The sequence below is a fragment of the Lontra canadensis genome, unplaced genomic scaffold, assembly GCF_010015895.1.
Source record: "Lontra canadensis isolate GAN:19392208 unplaced genomic scaffold, GSC_riverotter_1.0 scaffold85, whole genome shotgun sequence".
Classification (NCBI taxonomy): domain Eukaryota; kingdom Metazoa; phylum Chordata; class Mammalia; order Carnivora; family Mustelidae; genus Lontra; species Lontra canadensis.
The window spans coordinates 1,184,538-1,204,686 of NW_022631079.1; the positions used below are offsets into that span (position 1 = coordinate 1,184,538).

Genomic DNA, 20,149 nt, shown 5'->3' on the forward strand with positions numbered 1-20,149 from the left:
AAATTAACATGGCGTGTTGTGTTCATTGTATTAAAACAATTTAGAATGCCATTTTAATCATTTAAAAATCCTTTCTTTCTACAAGGATTCACGGAAGAACTGGTATAACATTTCCAGTTTCCAAGGTACTCTGCAATTTTCAAAGGGCATTTTATCGAAAGATAGCCTGGCTTATTATCATATCTAAATGTCATATGGGCAAGAGGAAAACTGTATGTATAATGATGAAAATGAAAACTGCTCTGTTTCTAAAAGCTAATTTATTTAACCACTATGAGTTACCAAAATGCACTTCAAGCAAAACCGCATGTATTTTGATTTAAATATTTGGAATCAAGTAAGCACTAAGAGCAATACTCTCGGATTTGAAGGGGGAAGAAAATGTAGCTTGGTGACTTTTGTGAAAATACGGACCCCTAAACCGTTCACGATCGTTAGGAGTCTGTCTTCTGTTGACAGCCACAAAGAGGTCTTCATTATAAATCGAGAACACAGTACACATGAAAATATTGTTTACGTAAAAGGGGGTTATGCTTCAGAAAGTATGGCTTGTTAACTTCCACATTCCACACTAGAAAGGATTTAAGAGGATTATTTGTACAGATTGGAAGAAACAGTTCCTGAGAGTTACTAATGGTAGGTGCTATCCCTACTTGCTGAAGGTCAGACGGAGAAGTCTGCATCAAGCCCATGCCTCCCAGCGCCACAGCCTCTTGCTCTCCACACACGGCCTCACTGAAGAACCTCTTCCAGCACTAAGTATCAGCCTTGATCTCCCTAGGTTCAAAGTTTTGCTCCCGAGAATGGTTCAACCTCATATGTAAAGCAGCATTAGAATTATGCCCTCTGCTGCCTTCACAACAGGGCTGCACTGAAGAAGGTATTTTAGATTAGTTATTTTAGTTTAGTATTTTACTATTTCTCAGTAAAAACTGCTGAGAACACAAGGGATATACTATATTTTGCTTTTTATAAAGGACCATATGACAAAACAGTCTCTAGGACGTCAGCATATCGAAAGGACGCATGCACTGGGTAGCTCTCTCTTCTGTCTCGGGCTCTGGAAACACTGACTTTATTGCCACATGGGACCAAACTGTCCTTATGATTTATAGAGCTCTTGAAGTTTTGGAAGTAATTTCTTTCTTTTTAAATTTTTTTTTTCAATATTTTATTTATGTATTTGGCGGAGGGAAAGAGAGCGGGAGAGAGAGAGCACAAGCAGGGGGCATAGCAGAGAGAGAGAAGCAGACTCTGTGCTGAGCAGGGAACCTGGCTTGGGGCTTGATCCCAGGACCCTGAGATCATGACCTGAGCAGAAGGCAGATGCTTCACCAACTGGGCCATGCAGGTGCCCCAGTTTTGCAAGTAACTTCCAACTGCTGTTGTCTAATGTGGCAATGGTATAAAAGAAATAGCCTTCCTTTTTAGAATAAGAAAACAGCCCGGAATCAAATGATCTGGCGGCATGCCCCAAACAAGCCAGCAGTGCTAGAATTTTCAATTATCTCTGGTCCTCTGCTCTGTCAATAGCAACAGGGTCCATGCAAGGACATTCTGGGCTTCACCTTTATAAAGTCTTGCTACTTAGGGAGTCTTTTTTTTTTTTTTAAGATTTTATTTATTTATTTGAAAGACAGAGATCACAAGCAGGCAGAGAGGCAAGCAGAGAGAGAAAGGGGGGAAGCAGGCTCCCTGCTGAGCAGAGAGCCTGATGCAGGTCTTGATCCCAGGACCCCGAGATCATGACCTGAGCTGAAGGCAGAGGCTTAACCCACTGAGCCACCCAGGCGCCCCTACTTAGGGAGTCTTAAAGAGTAACACTACAGAGGAGAAATTAACAAATGGCCTTTGAGAGTTTCAAAATTTTTAATGCAAAGAAAAAAAAATACTCCTACTCAAGGCCAAATAGCTTTATCCTGAAAATTATTATTATTATTATTTTTTAAAGATTTTATTTGACAGACAGCGATCACAAGCAGGCAGAGAGACAGGCTTCCCACTAAGCAGAGAGCCCGATGCGGGGCTCGATCCCAAGACCCTAGGATCATGACCTGAGCCGAAGGCAGAGGCTTTAACCCACTAGCCACCCAGGCACCCCTAAAATTATTATTTTTTAAAAAGCTACTTAATCAGCATAACTGTCATTCCAAGAGACACTGACTTTGATGCTCTGTAGTGACCACTCACATGAAGTTTTCATTTTAGAGCACCAGTGGCCCTAACAATGGTCCCATACCTCCTCCTAGCCCGACTGCATGTGCTGGGGTTGGAAAGCCAGCTTTTCAGGCTCAGAGGCTAACTGATGAAGATTTCAGTCTCTTAAGCTTGTGCTGTGCAATACAATGGAAAACAACTTTTATTGCCCAGAGTACAGGACCGTCTTCTGTCTACTGAACCTGGAAGTGGTCAGCAAGTTCTAATTCTGGTGCAAGGGCTATTTCAGAGAGCCATTCGCTGTTCTTTCCATTTAACTGGCATTTTGCTCACTTGAATTCTTTCCAGAGGGGGGGAAACAATTTCCCAGGCTCATTTCCCTGAGAAGTGCTTAGATCAAGCCCATGTTAGTTTAAGTAAATTGTTGATAAGATTGTGGGAATACTAAGATCTTTCCCCTAAAATGCCTGGCAGAGAAACCCTTATAAGAAAGGCCAAATTTTCAGGGCCGGGGTGTTTCAAAGAGCAAACCCATATGTATTGATTGTGTATTTAAAATTTCTTTTTGCTAGATGCTACTCAACCCTGGGGCATTTGGGAAGACGTGGAGAAGAATGCAGACCTCTGTTCTGATTTGCATAGCTTCATCATTTCGAGATGCCTCTGATGAATGAATTTCCAAAGTCCTGAGTATCTTGCCAAAGAGCACAGAGCCACAACCCACTCCATGACGAGCACAGTGAGCAGCCCAAGGCTTGTCTCTGCTAATGAAATGTAACCAGAGAACATTTTTACTGCTGTCACATTGCGTCAAACAACACCAAAAGCTGTTCTGAACACACCAGACAAACATGTTCCTTTGCAAATGAACTTATAAACAGAAGGGGAGCTTTAAATCAAGGAGGACTAATTTCAGAAAGAGGAGTAAAATTTTTATTTGGCCTAAGCCAAAAGGCCAAGAGAGGGGTCCGTATGTGGGCAATATTCTCTCGTTCTTGACAAGAACTAGAGTCACATTTTAGATTTTTTATAGAGAGGACAGTAATCTAAACCTAAAGGGATGTTACCTAATTAAAACATAAAAGCAAGACCTTTTAAATAAGAAATCACATCACAAAATCTGCTTTTGTCTCTGGTTAAAAAGACCAGAGATCCACTTGCCTAGACTTTTAAACTCTCTCCAACCCCCTGGACTAAACATGGTCTTTCCTCTCTCAATACTAAGATGCATAACTTTCCCTTACATGTTTCTATTTTACTTGACATTTCCTAGAATTCCGTATAAGCACACTGACCACTGTTTCTTCACGCCAGTGTCATTTTCAGCCCATGTGGTGGGACTCAATCCTTACCCATCCCACCGTGAATGTGAACCGGTGGTTTGAGAAATCCAATGGGCATTTGTTAACCAACTCACCAGAACTCTCGAACGCATGCGACATCATCATCTCCTCCCTCATTCTGGAAATGTACTCTGTTCGTCACTCTGTGATGCATCTGGCTTTGCTTCTGCTTCTCTTCTCTCCTTTTCAGTGTGTGGTGTGTGTGTGTGTGTGTGTGTGTGTGTGTGTGTGTGTGTGTGTGGTGTCAGTCCTTCTCCTTTAACAGAGTTTCAAATTCTAGTTCCTCAAGAGCCAACCCTCAGTGCCTGATGCTCTAATTCTCTACTTTCTTTCTCATCTGCATCTTTAATTCCGTTCTCCACGTAAATGCTCATAATTCTCAAATGCATCCAAACCTCTTCTCTGAGCTCCAGACCTGCCCAATTATTCTCAAGGGCTTCCTGTATACAACCTGAGCAAAAGTCACTTCATGGTCCTCCCACTCTTCAAACCTGGCAACCATATTCTATACTACTGAATGCCGGTGCCTCCTTCTGATTTCCAGACCCAAAATCTTTGCACCATCCTCAACTGTGCTCCCCTTCACCACCAACATCTATTTCCTTCAGGACACCTACTGGCTTTGCCACCTACCTATCTCTCAACTCCCTTTCTCTACTCACACTGCTCTCATTCTAGTCCTTTCTACTGTCAGCTTTCCCCCTGGAAAATACTCTGCTGCTGCTCTCCGCTTGCACTCTTTACTCCTCCAGACACAGAGGAAAGGCTGCTGAATTACAATGTAAACCAACTAATCTCTTGGTAACTGACAAGCCTGAGTTGAATTTCCTAAGTCCTTAACCTCTGATCTCTGACTTTGGCATTCTAGGTCCCAGCCTTGTTGGGACTTTGGCTACTTGGAGAGGCAGTCTTGGGTCCTACCCAGGCGGCTCTGCAAAGGTGATTTTCCTGGTTACACTGCTCTCTGCACGTCCTTCCCCAACTAATACCAACTAATTCTTGCTTAGCTGGTACCGGCTAATTCTTCAGAATTCAGTTCAAATCTAGATAAAATGTCACTTCCTCAGGGAATTGGTAATGTGTGTCTCCCTCCCCATACGCACCATGAAGGCAAAGTGCATGTCTATTTTATTCATTGCTTTATAGGTAGCATTTTGTAGGAATAGAGAATATTTGCTGGCTAAATCAGTGCATGAATCAAGGTGAATGAACGTGGTTAACGATCGTATGGGAGGGGGCTAGAGAGTCAGGGCAGGGTCTTTAAATCTATATTCACATCAAGTGATGTCATAGATTAAAACATAGGACTGCACTCATTTGCAGCTTTATGTAAATCATGCTACGAAAATGTGTTCCTCATGAAGAACAATGTTGAGAATCATCAATTTAGATCATAAATAAATGCACTTATGAATCTATATTCCTAGAGCTGTCAGAATAGCAAAATGCTTAGTGCTAGAAACCAGGTTTTGTACTTGGTATTGACATTGCACAGCATAATTTCTGACTCATCATTAAGTAAATTTCTAAATGTTTATTAACTGAATGAATACATAAGTCTCAAAGGAAAATAATGTGTACCTTTCATCACACATGCTACTTTCTGCTCTATATAAGGCTTAATCATGCTTAACTTTGATCTGCTGTTGTCTCTTCTAATGTCTTTGGGATGATAACTTCATATTTTAGAAAGAGAAGCCCTTAGTGGATAATTAGCAGCAATCAAAAGGAGCTTGAACATGCCGTAAAGGTAGTTTCTGTCAAGAATAATTTTCTTTGTAGGAAATCGATGCTGTGAGACAGGCTGAAGCCACATGCCCAGCACAGAGGTGTTCTGAGAACCATCTCCCCGGGCCATTTTCTCTCCAGCCATCTCCCGGACCAGCAATGCCCAGTACCTTCTGCGGACCGTCCTGCCACAGGGGTCTGATTATGCTACGAGCTAGAGAGCTTCTCACAACTGAACTTCTAAATTTCTCACAATGAATTGAGGTTTACAATCAGGCCTGTTTTTTTTTGGTTGTTGTTGTTGTCCCCCCCCCCCCCGCCTTTTAACCCAAATCGGCATCATTGGTGAGAGACAACACCAACAATAATTTCACATGGAGAAATAATATGATCATTTTAGTCTGACTTTAAGAAATATCAATCTCACCTTTAGGGGATTCTGCAAAATCAAGGAGATCTTAAAAAAGAACACTTAGATGGTGGAGCCAATCAACACCTCAGTTCTAAATGGTACAGATTTGGTGATCTATACAGAGATGTAGAGGCCTTTCAAGAATTTTCCAGGGAATTTTGACCAATTGAAGCGTGTCCATAGGCCCTGAAATGGCAACCCTTAGAAGTTCCTTAAATACGGAGATGAAGGCACATGTCCTTAAGGGGAAGAAATCTAATAATGAGACAATAGTGTTAACACAAGCAGACACTTAAAGTTGCTAGTTCAACTAAAAAGCTTTGCCTGGGGAATAATTCAGAGTTTACCTCTGTGTGATAGGACACCTAATTGAAACAATACTTTCAACTTTAGAAATCTTCAGATACTAAGTATTTATTAGAAAGCTATAAAATATGAACAGTAAAGGGTATAACAAAGACCAGGATGTACCCACGTATGTAGCTATTCTGAGGAATAAAAAAGGTTACATTTATCAATTTCTCTAGAATTTGGATCAATGATTTTAGATATTTTTTTTATCAAGGTATTCCTTTTTTCTAATAATCAGTATTAAGGACCATGGGTTATGCATTAATTTGGATTTAGTATTAATTGAGCTAGAAAAGTTTAAACAAATCTCTCCTAGTTAACTTATATTCATGTATAAGTATAATAACTAAGTTCTAGTCTATCAAATTAATGGGCTCAACTAACAATATTCTAAGCCACCTGGATGGAAGTATTCATGTAATTGCCCGTCTCTGTTCTTTAATCATAATTGAACTTTTTTTTTTTTTTAATTTTAAAATGGGCTCCATGTGGGGCATGGAGGTGGGGCTTGAACTCATGACCTTGAGATCAACACCTGAGCTGACTTTTACACAGACTCAGTGCAGGGTCTGCAAGGCTATATTCAGATCAAGTGGGTGTAGATCAAAACATGTGACTGGACTCAGTTGAGTTATCCAGGAGCCCCCAAACTTTCTTTTAACTAAATGCTCCCATTTTTACAAAAATGGTATTTATGGGTCTCTTCCAGGCTAGGTTAAATTTTAGGATATGCTGCCAACGTCAGAGTAGTTTGTGTACATCACAGTACAGGCTTCCTGCCCAGGAAGTTTTCCATAATCGATATGCAGTAATTATCTATGAATCAAGCAATTTATCAAATGCACTAGGATGCACTTCTAATGACTACTCTACCAAGAATATCATTCATTTTTATAGCCCTTTATAATTTACTAAGTATTTCTCCATATGGCTATCAATTACATCACAGAAATACCATTTTAAAGGTAAGATAAGGTAAAATACCATTTTAAAGGTAACACTGAGAGCCAGCGTTCACTCATGGCCGAGATCACTTGGTTGGAAATGACAGAGGCTTCTGGCCCACCTCCAGGATCACATTTTTCATACCGATTCTCTTCGAATGAGAAGTATCCTCACCCTTCCTATCTAGTAACTGATCTGAACTTCAGTGCATTTATTTTCCTTGTTCCCTTTGATTGAAACATGTGCAAGGGAGCCCACAAATGACCAGAATACATGAGATGCATGCGCAGCTAACTCTATGAATCCAGTGGGACACCGAGAAGGGTAGAGCCAATTCACGTTGTTTTCCCATCACCACCCACTTTCAAGCCTGTGACTGGACTCAACTTTGGGCAAATAGGAGTTATACGAAAACTTTCATTATAAGAATCTAAAATTTGGTAGGAAGCAGAAATAGGCCAAAGAATGCTTTAGGTTTAAAGACCTCTGACTTAATAGCTGTAAAAGCATTCAGATGGTTGCTCATATAAGTTTTAGATGAATTTTGAATATTACCACCAGTTATATACACAAAATGTATCTAATGTGATATAGATATATATATATATCTATAAATATATATATCTATATATTTATCTATATCTATATATCTATATCTATAAATATATAGATATAGATAAATATATAGATATATATATATCTATATCTATATATTTGAAATGACCCATGGCAACTTAATCTTTTTTTTTTTTTTTTGCAACTTAATCTTTCTTGAATACATATACCTAAGGGGGGAAAAACACACTAACATCAATTATAAATAGGAGTTTTATATGGCACATGTTCCTCTAGGGATAAAGTCCAATAATAACAAAGGGTGTCTTATAATTTTTTTCTTATAATTTTTAAACTGGTAAGGATCTTAAATGGCCCCCTCTTCCATCTCAGTAGGATTAGTACTAATACCAGAAACTAAAGTCTAACCTTAGCATTGACTTTCATCTACTGGAGAAAACCAGAAAATTGATATCTATCACCCACAGCACAGGCAATCCCCAGACTGCATGGACTTTGGTGTTAGAACGGCTCATGCAATGATCTAAGAAAATCACTGAAAGGCTTGCTACCATGTGACCTCAGGATGTACATCTGTGCCCCTCCAAACAGCAGAAGAAATGAAAGCAAATATATAGAGAAGAAACTGACTATATTTAGATGGCTTTAAAGTAACAGAATTTTATCAGTCCAAATAAACTATAGTACTTTAATTCTAGACCCAACTTTTAATCTTCCTAGATTCTCAAGACAAAATCACTTTTATTATTATTGTTGTTGTTGTTGTTGTTGTTGTTTTTGCTTTTGAGGTTACTGCAAAACCGACCAAGTTCTGCCCCTGAACTATCTACTTACTGACAAATTTTTGTCAGCTTAATCCTTCAGGTGTCTTGTATGATATCAATACTGAATTGCTTTTCCTTAAATTAGTTCATTGGAAAAAGGAGGGCAGGATTTTGAAGATTACCGTTTTTTAGAAATAACCTAAAATTTTTTCCAGCAAAAGCCAATCTCAAAGAATTTCAAATTTTTGTCAAAAAGATTAAAGCTTGGTTTCAAAGTAAGCAAACTTTGAAGCCAAGCTTTCAAAGTAAGTGATATTAGGAGATCAAATTGATTTGTTATACAACTCATGGGATACCTACTATCTCATATCATTCTAATAACTTCATGCCACTGCAGTTCAAGGTAAAGGAACAATATATTTGCACTGGGAAGTATTTCCAGCCTTATTATGTTCCATACAATTTCACAAACAACTAGTGAACACAACCGCCACCCTTCATTCAGAAAGTATTTTCAATGGGAGAAATACTGTGTTTGGATTCAATGACCTATATAGGATTTAAACTTACCATTTTCCCTCACTGAGATGATCTTCCTCCCAAAATTATCATTTCATATTCAAGAAGAGACATACTAAGCAAGCATACTATTTAATCGTGACCTTGAAATTTGTTTTTTTGTTTTGTTTTGTTTTTCTTCCTTAAGCAATTAGTTTCTTCCTGTCAGAGTGTTGGGCTTTTGAAGTTCAACAAAATATATCTTATTTTTAGTCAAAATCATTTTTTTAAAAATCAAGACTAAAGCCAAAGGGAAAAAAAAATAACTCTCACTTACTTTGCTTTGGCTTCTGCATCTTCGTATGCTTTATTGGAGACATCATCCAGTCCTCCAATCAAATGCTTGAAAGAGCTGTTGGGAAAAACAGAGTGGTCAGGGTAAATCCCCTGCAGAGTCCTTACAATGACAACCTAGTCAATGGTATATTGAAATAATCCTAAAGGAACTAAATAAAAATGAATTCAAACATTCAATCTAGATACATTGTTAAGAAACACATCAGATAATGATATAACCTCTGAAAGCAGTGACCTCTCCCATCTGCTCACCTCTCTATTTCCCAACACCTTAGAACTATATCCGGAAAAAGCAGATATTCAAAGAATGGGTGGAAGAAAGTCTGTGACACACAAAATGATATACACCACAAAGGTGATGGGTCAATTCTACTACGGAAATAACAAGATCCACCAATTATGGAATGCTTACTAAATGCACTATCCTTTTAATGCTCATGAATGCATATTAATTCCAATTCTCCAACACATTGTAGAAGATAAGCATCACTAGCTCCACTTAACAAAATTGTATATTAATCTTCCAAGGCAAAATACATATGCAGAAGATAGGAAAAGAACAGAAGACAATTATAAGGAAGTCAACTCATTTTGGAGGGATCAAAAAACTGACTTCATCATCAACCAGGAACAGTAAGGCAACTGTTTAAACCACTGTATTCAATATCTTGGTATGGACCCAGGACTATGTTCAGACCTACTTTATATAATGAAGTCTCATCTATTATATACCTATAATATAAAATATTATAGGGTCAGCACAAAATGTATACACACAAACATGGAAATCGCCCTTGAAAATTACTGAATGCAACCAGATACAGTAACTCTTGCATGCATGACATTTTGGCAACCACTGAATTGGACTGAACAGGGGAATGAAAGGAAAGTCTATATTCAAAGTGTCACATAATAATCAGGGCTGTCACTTACTCAGTGCTTATATGCTGGGTACTGTTCTATGTGCTTTATATGTAATAACAAGTACTTCTATGGGTACAGAAATCCTGTGAGGCAGTATTACCTTCACTACACAGATGAGGGTAATAAGGCACCAGAGGTTAAGAAACTGACCTCCAGTCATAACAGCCAGGCGGGGTGAGGGCTGATAGGAAGAAGGTCATCATTCTACCCCAGACCCTTAAAACCTACCCTGTGGCTCCTATCCAAATCATGATGCCTTGACACTAACCATCGAATCCCTAGCAATGTCCAGAGTACGGATGGTGAATGGTCAAATGTATAAGAAATTACATTTTAATTTTAAACCTCTATAATTTTAATGCATGAAAATGGCTTTGTGTATTATATCAAGTAACAAAATATGCCTGGTCAGGTGCTTAAACATGGGGTATTTGTTGATATGAAGTTAAATGTTGCTTAACCACTTCAATGCACACTGTTCTTTTTAGCTATTGTTTGTTTGGTTTTGCTTTAAATGTATGAAGAAGAACATAACACTTGCTTGGGGACCCAGCCAACAGGAGGTTGGGGAGCCATTACCTCAGGACCTTGGGTAATAATCTCATCTGGGGGACAGGGTAGCTGGAATGCTGAGCTAAAACACAAAGTGTTTCTAATACAAGAAGGGACCAGAAGGAAGTGATGGGAGGCTAGAGAATCAAGCATCACAGAGCGTCAAGTTTTCTGTGACACACTGTGTTAATGGACATCAGATAAATGAAGCCTGCAATTGGCTGATGGTCCTTATACAACTTCCAAAGACATATAATGATAAAATAAATGATAAATAACCCCCATAGTTGATTTTCATGTTCGAATAGGATTTTTGCCATTGTTCTTTCCAATAAATAGAATGTCACCATCATGATTTAGAGATAGGTTTACACTGTAAAGTGAAATACAGTATTTTGCTGTGGAAAAAATATGTGATTGATACCACATCTTCTTTATCCATTCATCTGTCGAAGTACATCTGGGCTCTTTCCATAGTTTGGCTATTGTGGACATTGCTGCTATGAACACCAGGTTGCAGGTGCCCCTTTGGATCACTATATTTGTATATTTAGGGTAAATACCCAGTAGTGCAATTGCTGGGACATAGGGTAGCTCTATTTTTAATGTCTTGAGGAACCTCCATACTGTTTTCCACAGTGGCTGCACCAGTTTGCATTCCCACCAACAGTGTAGGAGGGTTCCCCTTTCTCCGCATGTTTGCCAACACCTGTCGTTTCCTGTCCTTTTTAATTTTACCCAGTCTGACTGGTATAAAGTGGTATTTCATTGTGGTTTCGATTTCTACTTCCCTGATGACAAGTGATGTTGAGCATTTTTTTCATGTGTCTATTAGCCATTTGTATATCTTCTTTGGAGAAATGTCTGTTTATGTCTTCTGCCCATTTCTTGACTAGATTATTTGTTTTTAGGGTATTGAGTTTAATAAGTTCTTTATAGATCTTGGATACCAGCCCTTTATCTGATATGTCATTGGCAAATATCTTCTCCCATTCTGTAGGTTGACTTTTGGCTTTGTTGACTGTTTCCTTTGCTATGCAAGAGTTTTTTAACTTAATGAAGTTCCAAGAATTCATTTTGCTTTTGTTTCCTTGCCTTTGGAGATGTGTCTTGCAAGAAGTTGCTATGGCAGAGGGCAAAGAGGTTGCTACCTGTGTTCTCTAGGATTTTGACGGATTCCTGTCTTACACTTTCTCTTCACTTTCTTTCTGTATGGTTTAAGAATGGTCCAGTTTCATAATTCCGCATGTGGCAGTCTAATATCCTCAGAACCATTTATTGAAGAGACTGTCTTTTTTCCATTGGACATTCTTTCCTGTTTTGTCCAATATTAGTTGACCATATAGTTGAGGGTCCATTTTTGGGCTCTCTATTCTGTTCCATTGATCTATGTGTCTGTTTTTGTGCCAGTACCATGCTGTCTTAATGATGACAGCTTTGTAATAGAGCTTGAAGTCAGGCATTGTGATGCCACCAGCTTTGGTTTTCTTTTTCAACATTCCTCTAGCTATTTGGAGTCTTTTCTGGTTCCATACAAATTTTTAGGATGATTTGTTGCAGCTCTGTGTAAAATGTTGATGGTATTTTCACAGGGATAGCACTGAATGTGCAGATTACTCTGGGTAGCATAGATATTTTAACAATATTTATTCTTCTAACCCATGAGCGTGGAATATTTTTCCTTTTTTTTTTTTTTTTTTTGTTTATCTTCCTCAATTACTTTCATTAGTATTCTGTAGTTTTTAGAGCACACATCTTTTACCTGTTTGGTTAGGTTTATTCCTAGGTATCTTACAGTTTTGGGTGCAATTGTAAATGGGATTGATTCCTTAATTTCTCTTTCTTCTGTCTCATTGTTAGTGTAAAGAAATGCAATGGATTTCTATGCACTGACTTTTATATCCTGCCATGTTGCTGAATTCCTGTATGAGTTGTAGTAATTTTGGGGTGGGGTCTTTTGGATTTTCCACATAAAGTATCATGTCGTCTGTGAAGAGTAAGAGTTGACTTCTTCATTGCCAGTTGAATGTCTTACAAACTTGTTCCATGAGGCCAGCATTACCTTGATCCCAAAACCAGACAAAGACCCCATCAAAAAGGAGAACTACAGAACAATATCCCTGATGAACATGGATGCCAAAATTCTCACCAAGATTTTAGTCAATAGGATCCAACAGTACATTGAAAGGATGATTCACCAGGACCAAGTGGGATTTATTCCTGGGCTGCAAGGGTGGTTCAACAGTCACAAATCAATCAACCTGAAACATCACATTAATAAAAGAAAGAACAAGAACCATACGATACTCTCAATAGATGCTGAAAAAGCATCTGACAAAGTACAGCATACTTTCTTGATCAAAACTCTTCACGGTGTAGGGATAGAGGGTATATACCTCAATATCATCAAAGCCATCTATGAAAAACCCACAGTGAATATCATTCTCAATGGGGCAAAACCGAGAGCTTCTCCCCTAAGATCAGAACAAGACAGAGAGGCCCACTCTCAACACCGTTTGTTCAATAGAGTACTAGAAGTCCTAGCCTCAGCAATCAGACAACAGAAAGAAAGAAAAGAGTTTGAAATTCCTATTCGCAGAGTATACAAATGTAAAAACCCTACATCTGGTGAAGATCTACAGAGTTTTACAAGCAAAAACCATCTAATCACAGAAATGAGTTTAAAAGTAAGTTGAGCCTGATTGGAAGAAAAAAACACATTTAGACTGATTATGACCATTTTACATCCATTTTTGTTAAAGCCTGGTCATAGCCAATGATAAGTATCACATTTAAAAAGAGTGAACAAAAGAAGTATTTCAAGTGTGATTTTTTCATATGTTTTCTTCAGTGTCCTTGATTTAAAATATGAATTCATGTGGTCCTAATGATTCAATATTTCTAAATTTTTTTTACACTACTGGATTGAAAAAATGAAGGGAGTAATATCAACTTTCAAAAGGCCCTTATCTTGATATAATAGGGACTTATTTTTGAAACATATTCCTGCTAATTAAGGAAAATGCTTCTCATCTAAAATGTAATCAATTTATTATTATGGTAAAGGTTTTTTTTAAATTTTATTTTTTATAAACATATATTTTTATCCCCAGGGGTACAGGTCTGTGAATCGCCAGGTTTACATACTTCACAGCACTCACCATAGCACATACCCTCCCCAGTGTCCATAACCCCAGCCCCCCTCTCCCAACCCCCCTCCTCCCATTAACCCTCAGTTTGTTTTGTGAGATTAAGAGTCACTTATGGTTTGTCTCCCTCCCAATCCCATCTTGTTTCATTTACTCTTCTCCTACCCCCTTAACCCCCCATGTTGCATCTCCACTCCCTCATATCAGGGAGATCATATGATAGTTGTCTTTCTCCGATTGACTTATTTCGCTAAGCATGATACCCTCTAGTTCCATCCACATCGTTGCAAATGGCAAGATATCATTTCTTTTGATGGCTGCATAGTATTCCATTGTGTATATATACCACATCTTCTTAATCCATTCATCTGTTGATGGGCATCTAGGTTCTTTCCATAGTTTGGTTATTGTAGACATTGCTGCTATAAACATTCGGGTGCACGTGACCCTTCGGATCACTACGTTTGTATCTTTAGGGTAAATACCCAGCAGTGCAATTGCTGGGTCATAGGGTAGTTCTATTTTCAACATTTTGAGGAACCTCCATGCTGTTTTCCAGAGTGGTTGCACCAGCTGGCATTCCCACCAACAGTGTAGGAGGGTTCCCCTTTCTCCGCATCCTTGCCAGCATCTGTCATTTCCGGACTTGTTAATTTTAGCCATTCTGACTGGTGTGAGGTGATATCTCATTGTGGTTTTGATTTGTATTTCCCTGATGCCGAGTGATATGGAGCACTTTTTCATGTGTCTGTTGGCCATCTGGATGTCTTCTTTGCAGAAATGTCTGTTCATGTCTTCTGCCCATTTCTTGATTAGATTATTTGTTCTTTGGGTGTTGAGTTTGATAAGTTCTTTATAGATTCTGGACACTAGCCCTTTATCTGATATGTCATTTGCAAATATCTTCTCCCATTCTGTCAGTTGTCTTTTGGTTTTGTTAACTGTTTCCTATGCTGTGCAAAAGCTTTTCATCTTGATAAAATCCCAATAGTTCATTTTTGCTCTTGCTTCCCTTGCCTTTGGCGATGTTCCTAGGAAGATGTTGTTGCGGCTGAGGTCGAAGAGGTTGCTGCCTGTGTTCTCCTCAAGAATTTTGATGGATTCCTTTCTCACATTGAGGCCCTTCATCCATTTTGAGTCTATTTTCGTGTGTGGTGTAAGGAAATGATCCAATTTCATTCTTCTGCTTGTGGCTGTCCAATTTTCCCAACACCATTTATTGAATTGGCTGTCTTTTTTCCATTGGACATTCTTTCCTGCTTTGTTGAAGATTAGTTGACCATAGAGTTGAGGGTCTATTTCTGGGCTCTCTATTCTGTTCCATGGATCTATGTGTCTGTTTTTGTGCCAGTACCATGCTGTCTTGATGATGACAGCTTTGGAATAGAGTTTGAAGTCCGGAATTGTGATGCCACCAACTTTGGCTTTCTTTTTCAATATTCCTTTGGCTATTCGAGGTCTTTTCTGGTTCCATATAAATTTTAGGATTATTTGTTCCATTTCTTTGAAAAAAATGGATGGTACTTTGATAGGAATTGCATTAAATGTGTAGATTGCTTTAGGTAGCATAGACATTTTCACAATATTTATTCTTCCAATCCAGGAGCATGGAACATTTTTCCATTTCTTTGTGTCTTCCTCAATTTCTTTCATGAGTACTTTATAGTTTTCTGTGTATAGATTCTTAGTCTCTTTGGTTAGTTTTCTTCCAAGGTATCTTATAGTTTTGGGTGCAATTGTAAATGGGATTGACTCCTTAATTTCTCTTTCTTCTGTTTTGTTGTTGGTGTAGAGAAATGCGACTGATTTCTGTGCATTGATTTTATATCCTGACACTTTACTGAATTCCTGTACAAGTTCTAGCAGTTTTGGAGTGGAGTCTTTTGGGTTTTCCACATATAGTATCATATCATCTGCGAAGAGTGATAGTTTGACTTCTTCTTTGCCGATTTGGATGCCTTTAATTTCCTTGGTAAAGGTTGTTTTTTTTTTTAAGATTTGATTTATTTAAGAGAGAAAGAGAGAACGTGCATGCAAGAAGCAGGAGGAGGGGCGTAGGGAGAGGGAGAGAATCCTAAGCAGACCCACATTGGGCTGGGTCTTATGAGATCATGACCTGAGCAGTTATCAATAAGATGCTTATCTAACAGAACTACCCAAGTGCCCCTCTTACGGAAAGCTTTCAAAAAACTCAGAGAAGAAATTCAGAAATCATCATAGTTCTCTAACCACAAATAATGAATTGGAATATCTTTTCTATTTCTTTTCACTTTTTTTCTATAGGGCTTTACTGTTACATTTATAGAGTTGCAATCCTAAAGCAGCTAGGATTTAATATTTTGATTTTTTTAATTAATATTCTAGCATAAGTTTAGAGTTTTATTTTAAAACACTTCCTAAACACCATTTTCATGGACAGATAATAGTTTATTACATGGACACATGTGATAGAATTCTGACCTACCCATCTACACACACATACACACACATACAGATGAAGGAGGGGTGTGGCATCCACGTAAAAAAACATTTGTATTTATACTCTCGATTATGGATTAAACATATGGAATTTCTTTTCAAAATAAAATACCCAGAACTACCATCTTGGCTTTGAAATTGGAACCATAAGTCCTTTGCAAATAATCTTCATTTAGAAAGCAATCCTGGCCAAGCAACATTTTTTGGAAACACAGAACAAAGGCATCCTGCTAGTATCCTAGTGGCTCAAAGAGTAAAGCCAAACATTATGCTTAACTAAAAGTTGAAGAAAACGTGGAATTTTCAAGCCATGTTAAGTTCCAAGAGGCTGTCTCTGTCTGTGTATCCCTGTACTGATCAATGAATAATTTAAGAATCTTGGTAAGTTTAATTGATGGCATTACAGAATTTATCCTTCCTGGTGCAAGCATCAGCTAATTAGTGTTGCAATTTTCCCTTTTGCAGAAATTCTGCAGGAATGCGTGCCATCAGCATGAAGCTTCATCAAAGAGGCATTTGAAAAGTATTAGTAGAGGTATCTGATGCCTTTTTAAATATTTACTCAAGTCCCAAAATATTGCTTGACCTCTAAAGGCAAGACTGTCTCTGTTCTAGTCAGAAAGGGATTATAACGCAATGTTTTAAAAACTTTAACAAGGAGCAGAAATCAAAAAATATTATTTATCAGTTATAACAGCTATGGGAGACCAGAGGACACACATTGAATTCTGTTTATAAACAAACCTCACAATTCAGGAGTGAGTTATATTTCAGCACTGTAAAATAAAGAAGCCAATTTCACATATACACTAGACATAATTCTGGAATAAATGAAGGCGACCTTCATGAACTAAAAAGGCCATCATTCCATGTATTTTGAGAGCAGAATTTACTGTGGCCTGAGGCGGTAAGAATTAGGCAAGTTTCCTATTCCTTGGGATGTGAAAGCTAGTTTTCACAAGTCTTGGCAATGTTTAGAGGGGGGTGGATGAAATGTTATTAGCTGAGCACGCAGAGGTAGAGAGAGAGCAAGTGGAAAATCCCTTTTCTGCTTACTGCTGGTAGTTCATATGAGCTTGCAAGGGAGAGGTGAAAAGAAAGGAAAGAGGGCAGAAAGGATGAAGGAAAGAGAAAAGTCTGGAACTGGGAAAGGAAGAAGAAAGGAAGACAGGAAAGAAGAGAGGGAGGGAGGGAGAAATGCTTTTTCTTTCTTTCTTTTTAAAAAAGATTTTATTTATTTATTTGACAGACAGAGATCACAAATAGGCAGAGAGGCAGGCAGAGAGAGAGAGAGGGAAGCAGGCTCCCCGCTGAGCAGAGAGCCCAGTGAAGGGCTTGATCCCAGGACCCTGGGACCATGACCTGAGCCGAAGGCAGAGGCTTAACCCACTGAGGCACCCGGGCTCCCTGTGTGAAATGCTACTTTTACATCAAGAATGGTGTTCACAGAAATTTCCCTTCAAAGTTATCAGTTAAAAGGCTATGTTTCCTGTTCTAGGAAATTTGTCTGTTTTAGAACATTATGGTGACAGTAACTCAGTGGGTAATAATTTCAGTTATTAAGATGCTTTCATTACTAAGCCAAAACATCCTTTTGAAGGGAGCTTATTACTCAGTGGTATGTCTAAAAAGTGTGTAATTTTGTTCTTTGGTTGTGATATGATGAGACTTCATCGAGAGAGAAACGGGCTATTATATTATTAGAAGAGCAGTCCAAACACCAGGGAAGAACATTATCATGTGGCTAAAAAGGGATGGCATTTACATTTCACTTTACAGTTTACAAAGCGTTTTCTATTTTAATAAACTATGCATGTATTAAATAATACATATTAATTGAATTAGTCCTCAGGATCTTTTCTTCTCTATTCCACTAAATTGTTTAGGGATCTTGTATAAAAGTGCTTAGAACAGATTTTGTTTTTTTTCCAAAATGAAAATAGGGTGGCAGGAAATCTCAAAATTTATTTATAAGTTTCTTTCTTCATAAAGATTGTAAGTCAAAATGAGCCAAAAGTAGTATCTTACACCAGAAACTACTGCAAATATTTCAACAGTGCTAAGCAAAACTTTTGCCAAGCATTATCTGAACTCTTGACAAAGCTCTCTCTAATTTGGTGGGCGTATATGATTATATCCATTAGACTTTCTTAACCTGAATCTTGGCTAACACCTTAAAAAATATATTTATTAAAAGAAAACACAAGATTAGTGTTTCAAACTAGCTGGGACATTTGTTACTTAGCAAAGTCCAAGATACCAGAGCCATCCTTTATTACTTCAATACACTTATTGAGAAAATCTGTTAATTCACTTTGTGGCTTCAAATAAAGGCTCTTGGTTACTTTTGTTTGATCATTTTACTTATAATGACTATAGCCATAATTATCAGTGGTTTATCTTACAAAGTACCATATGAATAGATGTTTCTTTTTTTAAGTTTTTTTAACGGAATTTTTTAAAGATTTATTTATTTATTTGACACAGAGAGAGAGATCACAAGTAGGCAGAGAGGCAGGCAGAGAGAGATGGGGAAGCAGGCTCCCTGCTGAGCAGAGAGCCCAATGTGGGGCTCAATCCCAGGACCCTGAGATCATGACCCCAGCTGAAGGCAGAGGCTTTTTTGTTGTTGTTTTTTTTAGTCCTAGTTAATCTACTAATATACTAATTCTAGTTCATCTACTGATATTCACTTCCTTGGAAATTCATATTTCAACTTTTGGAAAAACTCAAAAGCACAGAGTTTTTATTCAGTATTCCTTTCTCCTTCTGCCCAGTCTATTTCCTGTTGGTGGGTCCTTTTTTTTTTTTTTTTTTTTAAGATTTTATTTATTTATAAGACACAGAGAGATCACAAGTAGGCAGAGAGGCAGGCAGAGAGAGAGGGGGAAGCAGGCCCTGTGCTGAGCAGAGAACCCAATGCAGGGCTTGATCCCAGGACCCTGAGACCATGACCCCAGCTGAAGGCAGAGGCTTAACCCACTGAGCCACCCAGGCGCCCCTGAATATATGTTTCATTAGAGGGAGAAGGAGCCCAAGTACAATAAAACCAGCCAACATTCCTATCCTCCCAAATACTCCACCCACCCACCCACCCACTCACCTATCCACCCTTCATCCATTCAGACACACAAATGTGTTTGTACAATGCCTACTCTCTACAAGGAATAACTCAAGCTACTGTGGATTATGCAAGAAGAATAAGCTATACCCCTAAGAAATTTATAGTTTTATAGTAGAGACAAGAAACCAGCAATTATAATACAAGGTCAGCGGGGAAGCATGGTTGAACGCTATCAGAAGGAAGGCTCCAAGCGTCTGAAGGCAAAGTCAGTTGAGACTCAGACTCTTGGTTTCTGCTCAGGTCATGATCTCAGGGTTGAGAGATTGAGCCCTGCATTGGTCTGCATACTTAGTGTGGAGTCTGCCTGAGTTTCTCTCTGCCTCTCCCTCTGCTTCTAACTGTCCCCACCAGCCCCGGGTTCGTGCTCTCTCTTTCTCCCTCAAATACATAAATACACCTTAAAAAAAGAAGATAGGCTATAGTATCTATTAAAAGAATATTATCTATTTAAGATGACATAGGATAGTAATTTCAGAGAAAGCAGTTACACTTTTATGAGCAGTTTCCTTATCAGTATTTTTTTAAATTCTGCACATATGTTTATATTGGCAGGAAAAATTACACACACCCAAGTGTTAGACATTTGTCTCTGTCTTTCCTCTGTAACAATAATTCCTTAGCTATCATGGGATTATTCATTAAGAAAAACTGATTATAAATAAAACACATGGAATTTAAACTATTTCTTGATTATTACTATATCTTTAAAAGAATCAAAAGTTGAAAATGATGATCCAGGTGCCAAAAAAATCGAAAGTTGCCAAAGAAATCTAAAGGTAAGAATTGATTTC

The 20,149-nt window shown here is 38.2% G+C and overlaps 1 protein-coding gene across 3 annotated transcripts in view; it reads right to left on the reverse strand.

The window, feature by feature from the left end:
- PRKG1 (protein kinase cGMP-dependent 1) overlaps positions 1-20,149 on the reverse strand; it is a 1,235,433-nt gene that overhangs the window by 93,055 nt on the left and 1,122,229 nt on the right. For 2 of the 3 annotated variants that reach the window (XM_032883001.1, XM_032883000.1), the window contains exon 9: positions 9,112-9,186. In XM_032883001.1, coding sequence (XP_032738892.1) covers positions 9,112-9,186 — 75 coding nt within the window. Of the gene's footprint in view, positions 1-3,574; positions 3,640-9,111; positions 9,187-20,149 lie in introns of those variants that run through there. The other variant, XM_032883002.1, reaches the window with a different exon arrangement.